Source organism: Panthera leo, chromosome D1, assembly GCF_018350215.1.
Source record: "Panthera leo isolate Ple1 chromosome D1, P.leo_Ple1_pat1.1, whole genome shotgun sequence".
NCBI classification, from domain to species: Eukaryota; Metazoa; Chordata; class Mammalia; order Carnivora; family Felidae; genus Panthera; species Panthera leo.
The window spans coordinates 107,579,821-107,600,705 of NC_056688.1; the positions used below are offsets into that span (position 1 = coordinate 107,579,821).

The 20,885-nt window shown below is 59.7% G+C and overlaps 1 protein-coding gene across 3 annotated transcripts; it reads left to right on the forward strand.

Annotated features, from left to right (window-relative positions):
• Window positions 1-9,114: 9,114 nt before the first annotated feature.
• SLC22A12 (solute carrier family 22 member 12) lies at window positions 9,115-18,030 on the forward strand. Of its 3 annotated transcripts, none has more exons than XM_042906489.1 (10): window positions 9,115-9,516; window positions 10,167-10,270; window positions 10,674-10,828; window positions 10,904-11,072; window positions 14,937-15,060; window positions 15,234-15,349; window positions 16,042-16,256; window positions 16,697-16,805; window positions 17,028-17,231; window positions 17,759-18,030. In XM_042906489.1, the coding sequence occupies exons 1-10, from the start codon at window positions 9,115-9,117 to the stop codon at window positions 17,820-17,822; spliced, it is 1,662 nt and encodes a 553-aa protein (XP_042762423.1). In that variant the 3' UTR covers window positions 17,823-18,030. The 3 variants fall into 3 exon arrangements, with proteins under 3 accessions (XP_042762423.1, XP_042762424.1, XP_042762425.1); XM_042906490.1 differs by having other exon boundaries at window positions 10,674-10,726; XM_042906491.1 differs by lacking the exons at window positions 10,674-10,828; window positions 10,904-11,072.
• The last annotated feature ends 2,855 nt before the right edge of the window (window positions 18,031-20,885 follow it).

A 20,885-nucleotide genomic window follows, 5' to 3' on the forward strand; every position in this document is an offset into this window, starting at 1 on the left:
AAATGAAGAAAGAAAATCAATCAATCGGCCCTTCTCTGGGAGTGAAGCAGCAAAGATTGACATTTGGGGGCATTGGCCGCCCTGCTCTCCACTGTGTGTGGAGGAAAGAGATGTTCAGCGAGACCAGAGCCACGAGAGAAGCAGAGGCAGGGGACAGAGGTAGTATTGCAGCCCCAAGGCGCCACACCGCCAGGGCGCCCCCTCCTCCTGTTACCAAAACCCAAGTTTGGCTGCCGTTGCTCGTGGCTCGAAAGGCCAATACTCCAGAGAAGGGCTTCGACTGGAAAGGAGGATAAGCTTTATTCCGGAGGCCGGCCACCTGATTCTCGTCCAAAGGCCAGCTCCGAGGTTTCTGCCTGGCCCAGAGAATTCTCAAGGGTGTATGGTGATCAGTGGCATTTCTTGATTACGCGCAGACTCAGGCGATACCAGCTGGGGAGTCGTCTCCGAGCCCAGAGGTTGAGCAAGAGGTTTGGTTGCTTGGTACCTGGGGGTCGTTGTGCAAGAGTATTTTGTTCTTTTTTGTTGTTGTTGTTGTTTTAATATTTATTTCAGAGGGAGAAAGAGAGAGACAGAGAGAGAGACAGAGCACTTGAGCGGTAGGAAGGGGCAGAGAGAGAGGGGGACAGAGGATCCGAAGCGGGCTCTGTGCTGACCGTACAGAGCCTGATCCAGGGCTCGAATCCACGAATCCATAAACCGTGGGATCACGACCTGAGCCGAAGTCGGACGCTCAACCGACTGAGCCACCCAGGCGCCCCAAGAGGGCTCTCTGTTTTTTTCCTGCAAAGGGGGACAAGGTTTACGGATGTGCAAAGGGAGGTCAGTACAGTCCCTTGTGTGACCTCAAAAAAAAAATTTTTTTTTTTTTTGTTAAAAGCTAGGCTAATCAGAAAGCCAAAGCCGCTTCAAGCAGACTTGGTGGCCTCTGTGGCCTGGGAAGGTCCTGGTTCCTTGTTCCCCAGGGCCAGTGGTCTGCGAGTCTCCAAGAAAGACAATTTGTTCCGTTGCAGGTCAAGGACCTAAGTCAGCAGGCAAGGAGTGTGTGAACCGGCTTCAAGTTAACCCTTAGGACCGGGGGCTGTGAGGTTACACCGCCCAGCTCATGTGAGTTGGGGCCCTGTCAGTCTCACCCCAACGTGCCTGACGATGCTGTGCTGGGACCTGGGGCCTGGCACCAACTGGAGGCGGGGCACCCACAGGAGCTGAGAACAGACTCCCCCCGCCAGGGATGTGACTGTCTCCATGAGGAACACACACACACACACACACACACACACGGCCACGTGGGACAATGGGCCTGTAACGGAAGGAGCAGACCCGCTGGGGCAGGAGGAAGCAGAGGAGACGGGACAGAGGAGGCCAGACTGTCCAGTCCCACCCAGGCCAGGGTGTTCTCATCGCTGTGGGCCTAACACGGCCTCCGTCTCCTCAACCCTCACCAGCTGAGGCCAACGGTGCACACGTGTGTGCGAGCGTGTGCAGATAAAGGCTGGAGACTGGCCTGAGGTTTCCAGGCTACAGAGCCCTCGAGTATAGCCACAGAGGAAGAGTCGCAAGCCCCGTGGCAGACAGAGACGCCGACGGGGACGCGAAGTAACCAGGAGCCCGCAGGCCCGACCTTCCCTCCCCCGCCCCCTCCTGCCTTTTGTTCAAACAGCTTGGACGCGGAGTGAGCCCGAAGGTCCAGCCGCCCTCACATCCACACAGGCGTTCCTTCTCGAAAAGTAAGAGCTCCTCGTTAAAGCGGCCAAGCAGATATCAGCCGTATGTGAAAAGACGAATCACATTTTGACCCAGATTTACAGCAGCGTCACTCCACGGTGTGTCGGGGCCCGTCCTTCAACCAGCATCTATCCCTGCTTGATCTGACTCGGGGCCAACCCCGGCTGCCCATGAACCCTTCTCAGGTCGGCTTCCAGGGGAGCCCAGGTGTCTCCCTGAGTCCTCACTGCCAGGAAAAAAAAAAAAAAGGATATTAATAACGCCTGCTGGGGACTGTTACAGGTGATCCGCGCCAACTCGCTTTGTCCTGAGCTTTGTGAGGTCAGAACCACGCTCACCCCCATTTTGCAGAGGAGGAGACTGAGGCACAGAGAGGTTCAACTCCTTTCCCAAGGCCACACAGCCCGGGCAGAACAGGAATCGAAATCCAGGCGGCCTGTTCCAGAGGCTGTGTGCCTAACTGCCTCTCGTTTGGGGAGGGTTCGTGGGTTTGTTGAAAGCACGGCTGGCACTGGCTGCTCTGATGGCAGGCCGTGCGCTTCCCGTCCCCAGAGGCAGAAAAGAAAACTCCCGATCGCCCAGTGTGCTTGCACGCTGCTGGCCAAATCCCGCCGCTGTGCTTTCCGGCCAAACGAGAGGGATTTTGCCAAAATCCGCGGGACACCTGCCCGCGCCCTCCCCCCAGCTGGTCCTGGCATCCGCCTAAAATGATTCCGCCTAACATTAGGCTGCCACTCGCAAAACCAAACAGGGTCAGGGCCCTGCTAGAGGATTCGGTGTTCCTAAAATGCAGCTAAGGCGGCTTCTGACTTCTTCAGGAAAGATGCTGGAATCCTGAGCTCTGGGGGCCCCCCCGAGGCAGGGCTCCGGGCACTGGTGGGGGCAGGAGGGGGGGGGGGCGGCGTTTGCACCCGGCCTTGTTAAAATGTGCCAGCCGGTGGCTGCCAGCGGCGGGTGAGACCCTCCACAGAGCGAGGCAAAGTTCAGCCCGTCCGAGCAGCCCGCGCTCTGACGAGCCTTATTCCGACGGCTGGTTAACATCTCTCTGTTGAATTTTAACACGAAATATCTTTTTGACGCAGCAAGGAGAGCGAAGTCCCTTTGGCGAAGGAAGGCCAGACTTGCCCGCTCCGCCAGGCACATGAAAGGAAGGCTGCCCAGCGCTCTCCTTGACCTATTTAGAGCGCATTTGTTCAATGGGCCAGGGGGTTCCTGCGCCAGGGGGGCTCCTGGGCCTCGGAGGCAAGGGACGGGAAGCAGGGCTTCTGTGGACGAGGGCCAGCTGGGTACAAGGCAGGTCCCTCGTGGTGCGGGAAGCCGTGGCGGGGGGGTGGGGGGGGGAACGCGGGCTGTTCTGGGGGTGGCTCTGGAAGTCGGCTTGGGGAAGGCCCCGTTTCTGTCCGAGGAAACCGCTTACTGAGCTTTTTGGCAAGATTAAAGTAGAGCTAAAATCTGGTCCAGTGGGACGGGAGGCTGAGCTGGCAGCACAGAGAAGAAAAGGGATCTTTTCCCTGGTCCCCAGTGAGGGGGGGAGTGGAGGGGGAGGGTGGTTGACAGGGACTGAGGAGGGGTTCCCCTAGGGAGGTGCTGAGCTAGGAGACGGGGGCCCTGACGCTCAAGGAAAAGAGGACAGGAGGGAAGGGCCGCTCATCGGAGAGGAGCGGGGCCCCGGTGAGAGGGACAGGGGCGCCGAGGCTGGGACGCTTGCCATGAAGTTTTCCGTGGCTTCCCAGCATCCTCCTTTGCTACCCTCCAGCCTTCGGCCAACCTCAGGAGTTGGAAACATAGCGGGGGCGCCTGGGTGGCTCAGCCACTTGAGCCACTGGCTCTTGGTTTCAGCTCAGGTCACGATCTCATGGTGTGTGAGTTCGAGCCCCGAGTCGGGCTTTTGGCTGATAGCGTGGAGCCTGCTTGGGATGCTCTCTGCCCCCGCTCTCTCTCTTCCCCTCCCTCGTGCCTCAAAATAAATAAATAAAGTCAAAAGCATAGCTGCTGGGGCTGGACGGACCTGGGTTGGAGTCCCGATTCTGCCACAGAGTACCTGGGTGGCCTAGACTCACCTCTCTGAGCCTCAGTTTCCACATCTGTAAAAATGGATGTAAGACTGGAATACCTAATTGGAAGGGTTGTGCGAAGGATTAAACGGGTTAACACAGGGAGAGAACGTAGGATCGTGTGCGACACATAGTGAAGACTCAGCGACCATCGGGTGTCATCCCCACAAGTGACATCGTCATGGAACACTGAGGCGTCTCTCAGCTGTGCTGGGGGGAGTTCTGAGTTGAGCCCGTGGCCACATTTGAGGCACATCTTGCTGGCGACGAGGAGGAGAGGGGCCACTGTGTTTGTCCAGCAAGGAAAGCTCCAGCCTTTCAGAACTGCCCAGGATAGCATTTTGGAACAAGTTAACACAAGCCGGAGACCAGATCCTCAGACGTTCTCGAGAAGCTGGAACTCTAGGCACCGCCCCGTGCGCTGGGGGGTCTCTGGAGAAGGTGAGGACCCTCTGAGAACCACGACTTCTTGTCCTGGAAACGACCCTGTGAGGTTGGGGGCGGGGGAGGGGGGGTCCATGATGCTCTTTCCCCAGGTGGCGAACTAGAAGCTCATCAAGCCAAGTCCACGGAGACCGCGTGGCCCCTGCCCTGCCCTGCCCTGCCCAGGGCTCTGATCTTCGAGCCTGTTCCCGTTCTAGGCACTTTCCTGGACACAATGACTCAGACCCGGCCCTTAGGAGGCATGTAACCCGTTATCTGACAGACAGAAAAGCTCGAGACCACGGCAGGGGCAGGGCTATCACGGAGCTGTGCAGGGGCAGGAGGGGAGAAGCTTGGAGGGAGGGGTGGGCTCGGGCTGGTGGGGTTGGTGGCAGTGGCTCTGCCACTTCTTGGACAGAAGAAACAGCAAACAAGGGAAGAGAGGGTGAGGGGCATTTCTGGAACGAGGCGTGTTCAGTGGGGACCGGGCCCAGGCCACGTGAAAGAGGCAGCCAAGTGAGGGCTCTGACGATGGGCCTGGCGGGGGTGGGGGGAGATGGGGGGAGGAGGGCTCCAGGTGGCTTGGCCTTGGCTCTGAAGCACCAGGGTATCAGCGAAGGCTTTGGGCAAAGGGGACAAGCTGGAGGCTAGCAGACATCCTCAAAGGCACCGACCCAGAGTGTTGTCCCGGGATAGCCATCCTGTCTTAAAGAATCCAGCCCGTGGAGGCGAGGGAAGGGAAGAAGCTTGAGACTGGAGGCTCAGAGGCCACATGAAAACGAAACTCTGGGGACCCCGGAGGCATGAGCAAACCCAGTGGGTTCTGGCTGCCGCCTCCTCCTCCAGCCGCCCGCCTGGATTCGGCCGAGCCCTGTTAGCCGCCTGGGGAATTTGCTGAGTCACTGACGGTTAGCAGTCCTGCCTGCCCTTTCTCCTGCCTGGCCTGGGACCAGAGGCAGCTGCTGTCACCACAGGACATCGGGGGTTGGGAGGAATCGCAAAAAAAAAAAAAAAAAAAACCTGCTGAACGATCCGGCCAGAAAGATGTCCACGGCGCATCCCCGGGTCCAAGAAAAAAACCCACGTTGGCGAACAGCTTTGGCCTGTGCCCGTTTGCGGACCGTCCGCAGGCTCCTAACGCCTGAAACTCACCAAGGCTGGCTCGGGGCACGACAAGCCTTCCCGCGACACCACCTCCCCTCTGTCTTCTGCCCAGTCGCCTCGCCCTCCGCTCTGTGACCCTCTCTTCGCCCACCGCCGTGATCTAAACCACCCATTTTTCTCTTGGGCCCCCCAAAATGGGAGACCGAGGGCTCCATTTGAAACCTCATCTTTTTGCTGTGAAAGGTCGCTCCCCAGGTGAGCTCCCCGGTCCTGGACTCGAAGTGCCTCTCAGCCCTAATGACATCAAGGGGCCGACCCACCCACCCAGCGACATTATCTTCAGTCTGCTTCCCTTTTTTATCGGGCAGAAGATCTTGGGCTGAGATGGAAATCAAAAGATTCCCATGCTCTAAATTTAGCGCTGTTTGTCTTTGGAAACGCTTTTCTTTCTCTCTGGGTACGTAGTTCCATTTAAGCTGTGGGGAGAAGGCCTTGTCAAAAGTTCCTCCCAGGCTCTGAACACCAGCCTCCAATCTGACCAATCTCTGGCCATAGAGCTCCTTTTTAGTCCTTTCAAATACCTTGTTAAGTTGCAGTGGCGACAAACGGTACGTATTCCCGGCGCCATCGACCTGCTCCAGGGATGTGAGAGGTGCTCCACAGACAGTGTGCAAAGGGTACCGCCCTCCCAAGATCCAGAGCCACTCCCAAAGATGGCCAAAAGAAAGAGGTCTTAGACACATGCCCCGAGAGCTGGCACCAGACGCGGGGGACCCTAGCTGCCAAGGGGGTGCAACCCACACTTCTGTCCCACCATGTTTTGGGGCTCCCGACCCGATGGTTGAGCTGTCTGCCTGTGCAGGAACCGATAACCCGCATGCCCCTCCCTTGTAGACGGGAAGTCAGGCCAAGTTCTCAGGACAGGAGACTGGACAAGTCTCTTGTCCAACAAGAAGGCCATAGCTGTCCCTGGGAGGGGAAGGCTCCACAACCGACGGGAACCTGAATTCACGAGAGTCTGGAAGGGAAGGGACAGTGTGAAATTTTACGTTCCTTTTCAACAGGGCTCTGCAGGGATCCGGGAGAGCTGACTCTGGTAAGAATTCTTACCCTATGGAGGCTTCTGGCAGTTTTCCCAGGGCCCCCTGCAGTCTGTAGCCATGGTGCCCGGGCAGGAAGTGGCACCACCTGGGGCCTAGAAAGGTGTTCCAACGGGCCCCCAAGCTTGGGTGATGGGATTAAAGAAGCCCTTGAAGGGGCCCCTGAGTGGCTCAGTCGGTTAAGCGTCCGGCTTCGGCTCAGGTCATGATCTGGCGGTTTGTGAGTTCGAGCCCCGCGTCGGGCTCTGTGGTGACACCTCGGAGCCTGGAGCCTGCTTCGGATTCTGCGTCTCCCTCGCTCTCTGCCCCTCCCCCGCTCGCGCTCTGTCTCTGTCTCTCAAAAATAAATAAGTGTTAAAAAAATTTGTAAGAAGAGGAACAAGGACACAGAGTGTGGGGAGAAGAGAAGGGGCCAGCAAAGGAGACAGAAGCGTGTGTGGAGAGTGGTGGCCCAGAGGGAGAAGGGCCAGCGGCTGAGATGGCTCAAGTAAGAGGAGCCCTGAAAATGTCACCGAATGCAGCCGCAGCAAGGTCACTGGGGACCAGGGCGTGACAGGGACAAAAAGTTGATGGGAATCAATCCAAAAAAGAAGGAGGAATTGGAGGCAAATGGCAATAATGCTTTTGGGGTCTTGTACCTAAAGAGTAGCAGGAAAAGAGGTGGGGGCCAAAGACAGGCATTAAAAGGGAGGGGGCTTTTCTGAGGATGGGAGGGAGAGTGGCAGATTGGGGGGGGGGTGGTGAACTTTTAATTTCTTTTTTTAAGTAACCTCTACCCCCAACATGGGGCTCAAACTCACGAGCCCGAGATCAAGAGTCACATACTCCTCTGACTGAGCCAGGCAGGCGTCCCGGAAAATGGCGTATTTGTACATCGGTGGGAACTATCCGGTCGGGAGGGGAAGGCAGTTGCCAAAGAGGCTTTGGGCAGGTGGAGAGGTGGGCCGCAGGGCGCACGGCGAGGGGGGCAGGATGAGTGCGAGCGGGTGGGCCATCGGGCTGGCAGGAGGAAAGGCAGGATGCGGGGGCACCGAGGCAGGTGGGAGGATGAGACCGCTGGCTTCTCCTGACTTCTGTTTCTTCAGTGAAATAAGGAGAAAGGGCATCTTTTGCGAGAGGGTGGAGGAGGAAGGAGATATCTGAACAGAGGAGGCGGCACAAAATACAAGACTCTAGAAGGATTTGCACCAAGTATCAACAGTGGTGATCACCAGTTGGTGAGTTTAGGAGGGATCTTTGCTTTCTTCGCACCTGTCAATACGTTCTGAAACTTTTGAAAGGCATGTACATTAATTTTATAATCAAAAGAAACAGAAGCTGCTTTTTTTTTAATGTTTATGTATTTTTGAGAGAGAGAGAGGGAGAGAGAGACAGAGTATGAGCGGGAGAGGGGCAGAGAGAGAAGGAGACACGGAATCCGAGGCAGGCTCCAGGCTCCGAGCTGTCAGCACAGAGCCCGACGCGGGGCTCGAACTCACCAACTGTGAGATCATGACCTGAGCCGAAGTCGGGACGCTTCACCGGCTGAGCCACCCGGGCGCCCCTGAGAAGCTGCCTTTAAAACCAGCGGGAGCAAGTCTTTACGGAGGCTGCATTAGCTGTCCAAACCCGTGCTGGTCCCAAAGATGCTCCAAAGAAGGGCTCCTGGCCTCCGGCAACTGGCTGGAAATGAGACCAGTTGGACAATAATGAAAGGGTGCAGGCCAGAGCGAAGATGGGGCTCCACTACTAACTCCCAGGAGGGAGGCAAGAATAAGCAAGCAGAGCTCCCTGGAGGAGAAGGCCCTTGTGGTACGTTCAGGATGTGGCATTCCAGGCTGGGAGCACCAGCCAGGACGGGAGCAAGGCTAGGAGCCCGCGGAGCTGGCACAGGGCATGCTCGGGGTGGGGGGCACAGAGGTCAGTGACTGGGCAGGGGGAGAGTGGGCAAGACAAAAGGCAATGGGGAGGGAGTTACCCCTAAAATGGGTGGCCTCGTGCCCCAAAGCACAGAAGAAACGGTTAGGTCGCTGTCATTGTTCCCACACATCATGCACACGTGTCTGGTGACACTGGGGAGACCTTGCAAGGGCTCGGAGAGGGTGACAGCAGAAGAAGCTTGGGGGCATCAATGGCAGCAGATGACGGGGGGTGCTGGGCCACACAGGATGGGAGGTGTGGGTTCAGATGGCTGCCCATAACTTGGGACACACACACACACACACACACACACACAGGTCCCAGCAGCCCACAGGATGTCCCTCCAGCTCCTGCCTGTCCCAGGCAGGGGTTTGGAGGGCAGGCAGCAGCCTACGTCACAGTTGGGTTAATCTTCGACCAAGCCTTAACGCCTATTCCGTAAGGGTCACCTGGTCAGTGTTTTATTCCAGTCTGGGTGACTTCGGTCTCCACTTTCCCCACTTCCTTTATTCAGCTCCTCCTGGAGGTCCAGGGCCAGCTACATCTCCGGAAGGATGCTGGTGGCTCAGGGGTCACACCTAGCAACCCCTGGTCCGAGTCGGAGGCACCCTGAGTGACATTTGCTGGGCGGGCGCCCGGAGAGTCCTGGCCCAGGGGCAGCGAAGCCGGAGGCCACGGCCATGCTCCAGGCTTCTCAGCTGACGAAGCAGGTGCTGCTGTGGGGGAAGCAGGTCGCCGGCCTTGGCCCCTTTGCCTTGGGCCAGCTTCTGTGAAGCGGGCACCTCCCCTGGGCCCCCTCGGCGGGCTCCATGGCGTTTTCTGAGCTCCTGGACCAAGTGGGTGGCCTGGGCAGGTTCCAGGTTCTCCAGATGGTGGCTCTGGTGGTCCCTATCATGTGGCTCACCACTCAGAGCATGATGGAGAACTTCTCGGCCGCCGTGCCCAGCCACCGCTGCTGGGTGCCCCTCCTGGACAACAGCACCGCCCAGGCCGGTGTCCCCGGGGCCCTGGGCCCCAAGGACCTCCTGACCGTCTCCATCCCCCCGGGCCCCAACCACGAGCCCCACCGGTGTCGCCGCTTCCGCCAACCCCAGTGGCAGCTCCTGGACCCCAACGGCACGGCCACCAACTGGAGCGAGGCCGCCACGGAGCCGTGCGTGGACGGCTGGGTCTACGACCGCAGCACCTTCACCTCCACCATCGTGGCCAAGGTAAGGGCCTCCCCTGACACCCTCCCCAAGTCCTGGCACTTTAGAGGCCAAGGGCAGAGCTCACACTTGACTGGGCTCAGCACGGCCCAGTCCTGGGAGGGACCTGCCCTCTGCAAGCCTCCTCACTCGCCACCGGTGCCCTCCTCCAGCACCTGCCCTACAGGGGAGTGGGCGGCAGGACTCAGCCTACAGACAGACACTGGCCCCTGGCTCCTGGAAGAGTGGGTGCTGCCCGTGACCGCCAGGCCAGCCCCGCTGCCCCTGATTAGCTGTGACACAGGCAGCTCCCTCCACCGTGACCCCAGTTCTCAGACCCCGGGGGGGGAGGCATCAGGCAAACGCGGGCGAGTGGGAGGAGCCCCCCACCCCGGCCAGGGGAAGGGGCCTCTCTCTGCAGAAGGGAGCGGCCCCGGGGGAATCGGGAGGTGACGCCAACTCCGGCTGGCGTTGCAAACCGGGGGAGGCAGGGGAGAGATGAGGCCAGAGAGAACTTGACCCTGGACCAGAGGGTGATGTGGGGAGGCTTAGCCCTGCCCCACCACCCTAGAGGTCACCGGGCCATCCACCCACGCCTGGTTCCCTCAGGCCTTCCCATCCTACGCCTCCACCCCTGCTTGTCTGGGCTCAGCTCCCCACTCCTCTCCCGCCAGTGGGACCTTGTGTGCGACTCCCACGCCCTGAAGCCCATGGCCCAGTCCATCTACCTGTCGGGGATCCTCATGGGAGCTGCGGTGTTTGGCCAAGTCTCCGACAGGTGAGTACCCCCCCCCCCCCAGTTCTAGAAGCCCCCTTTTCCCTCACGCCTCTGTGCTCCCATCTCCATGTGTCTCTCCCCTGACGCCTTCTGGCTCTGCCACTGAGGAAGCCCTGTACCCTCTCGAGGCCTTTGTTTCTGGGGTTGTAGAGGGTCGTCACTCCTACAAAACGCTTACCGCTAAAATCTGCCTAAAACCGTTAAAAGCTGTTGTTGAGCGCTCCTGCTGACGGGGAGCTCATTCTCTGCCCGGGGCTGCCACCTGGGCCTACAAGCCTTTCGTGAGGGGGGGATAACTCGGGTCTGGACCCAAGAGTCACCGTGACCTCTGCTCAGACCCCCGTGGCCGGTGCCGTGGCGCCCCGTGGACCCGGCCACCGCCTGCCCGTTTGTGTGCCCGCAGGTTTGGGCGCAGGCTGGTGCTGACCTGGAACTACCTTCAGATGGCCGTGTCGGGCACGGCGGCCGCCTTCGCCCCCACCTTCCCGGTGTACTGTCTGTTTCGCTTCCTGGTGGCCTTGGCCGTGGCGGGCGTCATGATGAACACTTGCACTCTCCGTAGGTCACCTGACCCGGGCCAGGCGAGGGAGGCTCGTGTGGGCTCCCAGGCTGACCCTTGAGGTCTCCTTGCAGTGATGGAGTGGACGTCCACGCGTGCCCGAGCCTTGGTGATGACTTTGAACTCCCTGGGCTTCAGCTTCGGCCAGGTCCTGATGGCCACAGTGGCCTACGGTGTGCGTGATTGGGCCCTGCTGCAGCTGGTGGTCTCCGCCCCCTTCTTCCTCTGCTTTGTGTATTCCTGGTGGGTGCCGTCCCCTGTCCTCAGAGAAGTCCCTGCCTACCCTCCACCCTGGGGGCAGGGACCAGGGGTGCAGGAGGCCAAGGGAGCCCAGCCAGAGGGGAGCCACGGGCCCAGCACAGCTGGCGGCCACAGGTCCACGGTGCTCACCCACCCCGGACTGGGGCTCCAGGGCCGGAGACGCTTCTCCCTTCCTTGTTCCTCCCGGTGCCTCCTCCCCCTGCACTCATCCTCCCCCCTCCCCTCTTCCTTCCCATCATCTCTAGGCCTTTTCCCTCTTGACTCCTTGCTTGCCTTGGCATGTGTGCCTCTGGGCACATTTTCTGAGCCGAGGCACTAGGCCAGGCTGAGGGGTGAGACACAAATACAACACACACACACACACACATACACACACACACACTGCTCCTAGGACACGGCCCCAGTCAGCCTTATGTACTGACATTTTACTAAAAAGCAGGGACCAAGACCCAGTGGTCAGAGGGGACCCCCAGCCCCCCACACAGGGCTGACATATTAGAGAAGTTAGGAAGTGTCTGTGCTGCCCTGAAATAAATCAGGCATGGCTCTTGCCAAACTCCTGGGACATAGTAGGTGTATGGGAAATATCTGTTGGATGGATATCTGGATAGATGGATGGATGGATGGATGGATGGATGGATGGGTGGATGGATGGATAGATGATATAGATAGATGATAAATAGATAGATAGATAGATAGATAGATAGATAGATATGATAGATATAATGGATGGATGGATGGATGGATGGATGGATGGATGGATCGATGGATGGATGGATGGATAGATGATATAGATAGATGATAGATAGATAGATAGATAGATAGATAGATATGATAGATATAATGGATGGATGGATGGATGGATGGATCCATGGATGGATGGATGGATGGATGGGTGGATGGATGGATAGATGATATAGATAGATAGATAGATAGATAGATAGATGATAGATATGATAGATATAATGGATGGATGGATGGATCGATGGATGGATGGATGGATAGATGATATAGATAGATAGATAGATAGATAGATAGATAGATAGATGATAGATATGATAGATGGATGGATGGATGGATGGATGGATAGATGATATGGATAGATAGATAGGTAGATAGATAGATAGATAGATATGATAGATATAATGGATGGATGGATGGATGGATGGATGAATGGATGGATGGATAGATAGATCGATGGATGGATGGATGGATGGATGGATAATATAGATAGATGATAGATAGATAGATAGATAGATAGATAGATATGATAGATATAATGGATGGATGGATGGATGGATGGATGGATAGATGATATAGATAGATAGATAGATAGATAGATGATAGATATGATAGATGGATGGATGGATGGATGGATGGATGGATAGATGATATGGATAGATAGATAGATAGATAGATAGATATGATAGATATAATGGATGGATGGATGGATGGATGGATGAATGGATGGATGGATAATATAGATAGATGATAGATAGATAGATAGATAGATGATAGATACGATAGATATAATGGATGGATACATGGATGGATGGATGGATAATCTAGGTAGATAGATAATAGATAACAGGTAATAATAGGCAATAGATAATAGGTGGTGGGCAAGAAATGAGCTGAGCTGAGCTGAGCTGAACAGGTGGCTGGAGGGGTAAGTGGATGAATGGATGTCCTTTGGGACAGGGCTGAGCCCGGCTCATTCACACACAGACCCAGCAACTCTGGGTTTTTGGTTGGCCATCGTGGCCCCTGCAGAAAGAAGTCCAGCAGAAGCCCAGGGGAGGACGGGGCACTGGCACCGGGAGGAGGGCTGACTTCACAGATCTCTCCAAGCCCCACTGATTGGAGCAGAAACGCTCTTAGAATGGAGCCCTGAGCAGCTAATTTGCAGTCACTCTGCAGAGCAGGAGACAGTCACGCTTCCTGCACTGGCTCTGAGAGGAAGCCATTCCAGCTGACGGGTGGCTTTCCGGGATGGCCGTTTGACCCCCGGGACCAACGGAGCGGAGGCTGGAGGGTAGAGGGCAAGGGTCAACGATGCAGATTCCGGGGCCCCCTTCCTGGCTCTCTGAGGCTGACGCTGGCTCACGGGGTAGAACCTCACTTTTCCTGACAGACGTGCCCACCCAGGTGCCGTGCACGTGCCCACAATCGTGCGTCACCCACCACGTCATGACTTCAGCAAACAGCTACCGGGTGCCCACCAGGGGCAGGGCACTGGCTGATGCGGGGCTGACGACAGCGAAACAGGAGCACTGCCCCGCGGGGAGCTGGCAAGACACCCCACACGTGATGGCTTGACGAATAAGAGGGGGACCATCTGAGGGCGGGAGCCCATGGCCCGCGAACTCCCACCAGCTTCTCTGCTTCTCTTCAAAACCCATTTCTCTCCATGACAGGTTGTCTGCCTGTGCCGGCCCCACCCCCCTCCCCGTCTCCTCGAACCCGCCCGACCACCAGGCTTCACCCACGACGGCCCTGGTGCCCCGGCTCTGCTCCCACTGTTCTTGGCCCCTGAATCGGAGGAGGGGTGCCCTCTCCCGGGGGACCTAACCTGTGTCCCCTGTGCCACATGCTGCAAACCCCGAATCCTCTCTCCAGACCTGCCCCTCCCCAGACTCCAGCCTCCCGTTTCCAACCCTCCGTGTGACATCGCCATGACTGATGTCTCGGCTTCACAAACGTGAACATCTTCTCACACCTGCTCTTTCCCAAGGCTTCCCCAGCAAGGGTGGGGGGGGATAGCAGCCCCCATCCGCCGGGTCCCAGGGTTAGAGACACCACGTCACCTCCCTGTCCCTCACTGACCTCCCCGCCCCACCCTAAGTCCAGCAGGTCACTGGATCTTGTCAACTCTACCTCAAAAGTATGCCTCGAGCCCCCCTTCTCTCCCCTGTTCTAACCCGGGAGGACCTTCGGGCCCCATGCATGTGGAGCAGGTGACCCCACGCCTGGCTGCTGCTCCCAGGGGAAAGCGTGCCTGGCTGGGGGGCCTGCCTGAGCAGAGGCCTGGAGCCAGGAGCCAGGGTGGAATGGTGGGCGTGGCAGGGGCCTCGGTGGGCTGGGCCAGCGCAAGGGATCTGGGCCGACGTCGAGGGGTGTGGGGGCAAGGTTAGGGTCAGGAGCTGGGCCCTGGCATCGGGGTGTGGAGCCGGGATGCGTGGGGCCAGCTGGCATCCAGGAGACAGCAAGTGTTGTCCTGACGTGGGCGACCGGGCCACAGGCGAGACAAGGGCAGGGGGCGGGTCGGGTGCAAGCGGCTGGTGGTGACAGGAATTGGTGGCTGCCTGGGTGCAGGTGGAGGGGGCTGGCGATGCCAGGACCAAAGACCCTGCCCCAGGCCTGAGCCCCCGGTTGGGTGGGAAGCTGGGGAGGAGCCAGCTCGGGCAGGAAGGCGCAGCCTCGGGGGTGAACAGGAAGGCCACGGATGTGACATCGGGCAGGTGCCTGGCCTCCCTGGGGAGAGGTGGGGGACCCCAGTGGGCTTGCGGCTTGTGGCGGGCTTGCAAGACTACGGTCCTCACTGCACACAGGCTCACCCAGGCCTGCTTCCCGGGGGCGCCAGGGAAGGGCCACAGGGTCGGGAGGGAGGCCGGAAGGGGAGGATATGGACTCCCAACCCCAGTCTGAGGAAGAGAAGGAAAAAGGCAGAAAAGGTGGCCTGCGGGGGAAGGAGGGCGTCAGGTGGTGTGGCGTCCCTGAGCCTGGGGCCTATGGGCACCAGTGAGGCCACCCCCCTGGGCAGAGGGAGACAGAAGGGCAGTAAGGCTCACGTAGCCTGGGGCCACAGGCCGCACCCACCCACCCTCCGCCCTTGACCCCCTGCAGGTGGCTGGCGGAGTCTGCCCGATGGCTCCTCATCAAGGGCAAGCTGGAGCAGGGCCTGCGGGAGCTACAGAAGGTGGCTGCCATCAACGGGAAGAGGGCAGTGGAGGACACACTGACTGCAGAGGTGAGGCGGGGCGGGGCAGGGCGGGGCGCTCCCCCAGGGCTCAGCCCTCAGACTCTCTCCCTGCCCCTGCACAGGCCCCTGGGAGGGTGAGGGTCTCAAGGAGGAGGACCTGCCCGGTGCTCCCAATGCTGACAGTGACTCCCCTCCCGCCCCGCCCCACCCCGTCCCTGCAGGCCTTGCTGTCAGCCATGCGGGAGGAGCTGAGTGCGAGCCAGGCTCCTGCCAGCCCGGCTGCCCTGCTTTGCACACCCGGACTGGGCCTCCGGACCTGTGTCTCCACTCTGTGCTGGTAGAGGCCCCTTCACCCCCCGGGGCCCCAGCCTCTGCCTCGGGCCTGCCTTGGGCAGCCGGGAACCTGGGGTCAGGCCCTGACTGGCATCCAGGCAGGGGACCTCTACGGACTCTCCTCTTGCTCCCGCCTCCAGGACCAGGCCTGAAGCATTCCATTCCCCACCGCCCCCCCCCCACTCCCCTGCTAGCAGTCAGGCTCCCAAAGGAAGCAGCCAAGGCCAGGTGGGGTCAGGCCGGGGAGAGGGGATGGCAGAGACCCCTAAGGAGGAAGATTCACAGCAAAGGCGCTGGGAGAGCTGAGCTGCCCAGCAGGCCGAGGAGGCCGTTCGAGAATAAGCGAGGGGAGAAGGCACACCCACCCCAGTATTATCAGAGCCCGGGGAGCCAGTCTCACCCAGCAAGGACACAGGACAGGACACAGGACACCCAGAGGGAGGGAGGGAGGCAAACCCTGGCCTCTCCCCCACCCCACCCCCTGCACCTCCAGCCCCTCACCAGCGGCTCCCATTGGCCAAACCTACCGAGGGGTGGCACCGGGGGAGGGGGAGGCCTGGGGCCAGGTGGCGCACAGAGACCAGCCCTCCACTACGCAGAGCCTGCAGGGGGAGGCTGGAGGCGGGTCTGAGGACCGACCAGCAAAGGAGCAGCCCCCACCCCAGCCTGACCCCACCCGCCCCGCCCCGCCTGCAGGTTCGCCTTCGGCTTCACCTTCTACGGCCTGGCCCTAGACCTGCAGGCCCTCGGCAGCGACATCTTCCTGCTCCAGGTCCTCATTGGGGTCGTGGACATCCCGGCCAAGATCGGCACCCTGGTGCTGCTGAACCGCCTGGGCCGCAGGTCCACTCAGGTGGCGTCCCTGGTGCTGGCGGGGCTCTGCGTCTTGTCCAACATGCTGGTGCCCCACGGTGAGCGGCCAGAGGCTTCCCTACCTCGGGGTGCTGAGCCAGGGACAGGGGTCCCTGCCCCCTCCTCAGAGTGTGCTGGTCTAGAGCAGGGGCCCAGTGGGGAAGGAGGCTGCTGGGGCATCTGGGACAGATGGTGACGGCCCGCCCCAGGCAGCAGGAACAGGGATGGAGTGGAGGGGGTGGCATCATGCAGGGGGAGGGGAGGGAGCAGGGGGCCAAGGAGGACTCCCAGGGTCTGGCTCAGGGTTATCGGGTTGGGCAGCAGTTTGGGGGGCAGCGAACGGAACCACGGTGTCACCTAGGATGTGGTGCGTGTGTGCGTTGTGGGGACACCCAGATGGAGGGGAGTCATAGACATTTGGGAGGTCAGGGAGAAGTCTGGCCCCCATCTGACCTCGGAGCCCCGCCACCAAGCTCGCTACCCCCTTCCCTGTCCACAGAGTTGGGGGCCCTGCGTTCATCCCTGGCCGTGCTGGGGCTCGGGGGCCTGGGGGCCGCCTTCACCTGCGTCAGCATCTACACTGGTGAGCTCTTCCCCACCGTGCTCAGGTGAGGCTGTGCCCGGGCCCGAAGAAGGGGTCACCCTGGGCTGCGAGGGCAGGGTGGGGGTGGCCTTCCCCAGCCCCGGATGTTCCCGCCGCCATCCCCCTCCCATGTGGTCTCAGGGCTGAGCAGGTGCATTCTGCCCCCCGCCCCAACCACTGTGCCTCCCTGGACAGAGTGGGGCTGGGCCGGGCTGGGAGGCCCTCACGGGTGTTTCCGGGGCTGCAGGATGACAGCGGTGGGCCTGGGCCAGATGGCAGCCCGCGCCGGAGCTATCCTGGGGCCTCTGGTGCGGCTGCTGGGTGCACACGGCCGCTCACTGCCGCTGCTGGTCTACGGGGCGGTGCCGGTGCTGAGCGGCTTGGCTGCATTGTTGCTGCCGGAGACACAGAGCCTGCCGCTGCCCGACACGGTTCAAGATGTGCAGAACCAGTGAGTGAGCTCGGCCCGGGGCCCGCCCTCTCCGCTTCCCCCCTGCCCCCCGCCCCCACCCCGTCACTGGGCAGAGAGAGAAGCAGAGGCACAGAAAGGGACGGGATTGGCCCAGAGTCAAACAGCACATCTTTGGGAGAGGGGAGACCAAGGGCCGGGGCTCCTGGCTGACAGTGTGGACTTTGTCTCCTGCTCTGGGCCGGAGGCTGGGCCACCCTCGGGGCCACCTTCAGAGGCATCGAGGGGAAGGGAGAGTGTAGTCGTTTGTTAAGGACGGGCCGAGGGTGTGATGGGCGTTGCTGGGGGAGGAGGGGTGCTCACAGGCCCCAAATTCTACCACGAAAGCCCCTAGATGGCTGGCAGGCTGTCACTGCCCCCCCCCCCCGCTTCCCAGCACGTGCCCATTCCTGGGCCCCCAAGAGCAGGGCAGTGGTACCTCCTGAGACCTCAGGAGGGACCCAGTTCAGGGGTCAGAGGTCACTCTGCATGCACGAGCCACACCCCTCTTGTCTTTCACGTCTGAACAGGGCAGTGATGAAAGCGACACACAGCCCCCCAGGGCGCACTGTCCTGAAATCCACACACTTTTAAGCTCCCGGGCATTCTGCGATGGGACATTGGGAGAAGCACCCTCTCTCCTTTGGAGAAGGCAGGATGACAAAGGCCACCATCTCCAGAGGGTCCAGGGGCGGCCCCAAGCACCCCACCGGACCCTCCCTTGTGACTTCGAAAACGATCAAGGACCGGCAGGACCCTGTCTACCCCGTGCTCCCCTCCTCGCTGCTCACGGCCCCCAGCTGTCCACTGTTCCCCCCTGCCCCCACAGCCCTCCCCCCCACCGAGCTTGGAGGCCACCGTCATCCAAGGTCAAAACGTCCCAAACTCATCGCACTACCCCGAGATCTCCGCACAAGTCTCAGCTCCTCAGTTGTACCCAAAGGGCAGCTCTGGCCCCCGGTCACCCCTCTGCACACTCCAGCCACGGGACCAATCCTGCCTCGCCCCTTCTCTACCTACCAAACTCCTCTTCAGCCTCCCAGACTGAGGGCAACCGCCTCCTTCCAGGGGTGCAGCCTGAGGCCATAGCGAAACCCTTACCCACAGCCACGCACCTGTCTCCCACCCTGCCAGCTATGAGTTCCCAGAGGGTTGGAGTGGCCCCCTTGCCCCCTGATCTGACCCGGCCCCCACACAAAGCCTGGCAGGAGGGGCGTTGGGGGGAAGGCGACAAAAGAGTGAATAAAGGATCAAATGACTGCCCCTCCCTGACTCCAGTGAAGAGCCACAGGTGGGGGTGGGGCAGAGGAGAGTTCTGGGGAGCTCCTCTGGGGGCTGGCCCTTTCCCAGGCCAGCCTATCTGCCCTTTCCTGCCTGTGTTGTGGGCTAGGCACCGTCCTGGGCATCTCGTGGCATCATCTCATCTCTTCCCGAGCCCTTCGAGGAAGATGCCCCATTTTACAGATGGGAAAGTAAGGCTTGGAGAAACTGATTGCCCATGACGGGCAGCTAGGAGGGACGGAATCAAGAGTCAGGCCCCGGTCTCCAGAGCCCAACCCTGGCTACGACACCCCCAGCCTGCCCTCAGGCCTCGAGACCGCTGGGAGACAGGAGCACTCCCTGGCCTGGTCTTGTCAGCATAGCCTCGGGCCTCTTTAGGGGGGGATCGTGTCTTTTAGCCTTCTGCCTGTGGCCACCCCTCAGTGAAGAACCCCCCCCACACACACACACACACAAGGACAAAGGGGACAGGGGTGGGGATCACGTTTGTTAAGATGCCCAAAGGCAAGGTTGTCCCAGCTTGCCCTGAACTTTCCGTCCTGTCTGCCTGCTGCCCGGCTGAGCTCCAGCTACTTCCTTACCGTTGCTCAGGATTCTGGGGACCCGCTGGTGTCCAGAAGCTTCCAGAAGAGAGAACCCAGGACTGGTGAGAGATGGCTCCTCCTCCCCGCTAGGGTGTCCTCCAGTTCACCAAGTGGTCAGAGCTGTCCCTCTGCCCACGTTCAGAGCAGCCTTGCTCCTGGCCCTTCCAGGCGGTCACGGTCTTCTAGGACCCGGGGCTGACCTGCTTCCAACATGTCTCCCCTCACTCAACAGGATCTGGAAGCTGGGAGGGTCCAGGACCCGGCCCCTCTGGGCAGCAGGGGGTGAGCGTCATCCCCGTGGCAGAGTGGGTGCCCTGCAAAGGGAGAGGGGTCTCCCTTCACAGCGGTCCCAGGCCTGCCTTCTAGATGGGTGCTCCACTCAAGCGGTCTTCACTTGGGAGCCCCCAATTTACTGCTCACCACAGGGAGCACCTGCCCCCCGAGGCTGCAGGGACACCCGCAAGGGAAGAGCCCAGGAAACCGGGCATGGGAAGGAAGTGGTCAACAGTCTCACAGTCTCATTTGCCCCATGGAAGTAGAGGCCTCAAGCAGTGGGGACAGGAAAGTGGCTTCAGACCCACTTTGGCCATCCTCCTGTCTCCAGCCAGGACTGCAGCTCTCCCAGAGGGTGTGTGGGGAGGGCAACGCAGGCTCCTTCGGCTCCATATCCACCTCCAGGAAAGGGATGTCCTTCCAGAAGAGTGCCAGGACTGGCTGACCTTGTGTTCCCTCCACCGGGGGTTTGGGTGGTAGGGCAGGTCTTCAAGGTCAAAGGGATCAGCTAGACTCCACCTTGAGCTTCTTCCCCAGCTCGGTCCTTGCTCCTCCCCAGGTGGAATCTCCTGGCACTTCCCTGATAGAACCAACTGTCAATGAGCGAGGTTCCTGGAATTTCGGTCACCCCCAGATGCTGTTTGGACACTCCTGAGGGTCAATGCCAGGCCAGCCAGACTCCAAAGGACCTCAGCTCAGGCCCAGGTGATAGGTTCAACATCAGATGCCCAGACGAAGGAGCTGAGACTGAAGTGACCATATCTTACAGACAGGTAAACTGAGTCAATGGTAGATTGACTCACAACCAACCCCTTGAGTGACAAGGAGCTCTTAGTCTCCTTACAAAGAGAAGAAAACACCCAGTCCTACACCCCCATGGCAATGAGCAGGACTGGGACCCATCCTTCCAACTCCTCCACTGTCCCTCTTTCTGGCCCCCTACTCTGACAGGCTGTTCAGGGCCATTCTAGAAATTTCTAGAATAAGAATGAATTTCTAGAAATTCTGGAATAGGAATTTAGAATTTCTGGAATAGACAAATAGAATTTCTAGAAACTTCTGGAAGAAGAACGTTCCCTTCTTGACACCGAGGAACTCCTGCCTGCCTCTATTGGTTTTCTTTGGCCAGTGACGATGGGGCGGAGGAACCTGAGATAAATTTCCATCCCTCGGGCAAACAGAACAGTAGCGGAAGACGTGAGCGCAAGGCCACGGCCAGCACAGGGACAGGATGTCCTGGCCAGACCACCCCAAGTCAGGGCCTCCCCCCAGGCTTCCACAGGGGGTTACAGCTGACCTCAGGCTCCTAGGCTGTAAGCAGCTGGGCAGAAGCAGGGCCCATGCCTCCCCCCAGATGGCTGGTTCAGGAGGGCAAGGAGAGGCCTGGTCTATGGAAATCCACAGCAGCTCCTGGAGAACCCGCTCTCCCACCAGTGACAGGACTCTGGGGCAGGGCTCTCAAAGGCCCCTGGGGGCACACCCCAGGGTAAGGAGGATCCTGAAACAAAAAAGCTTCATC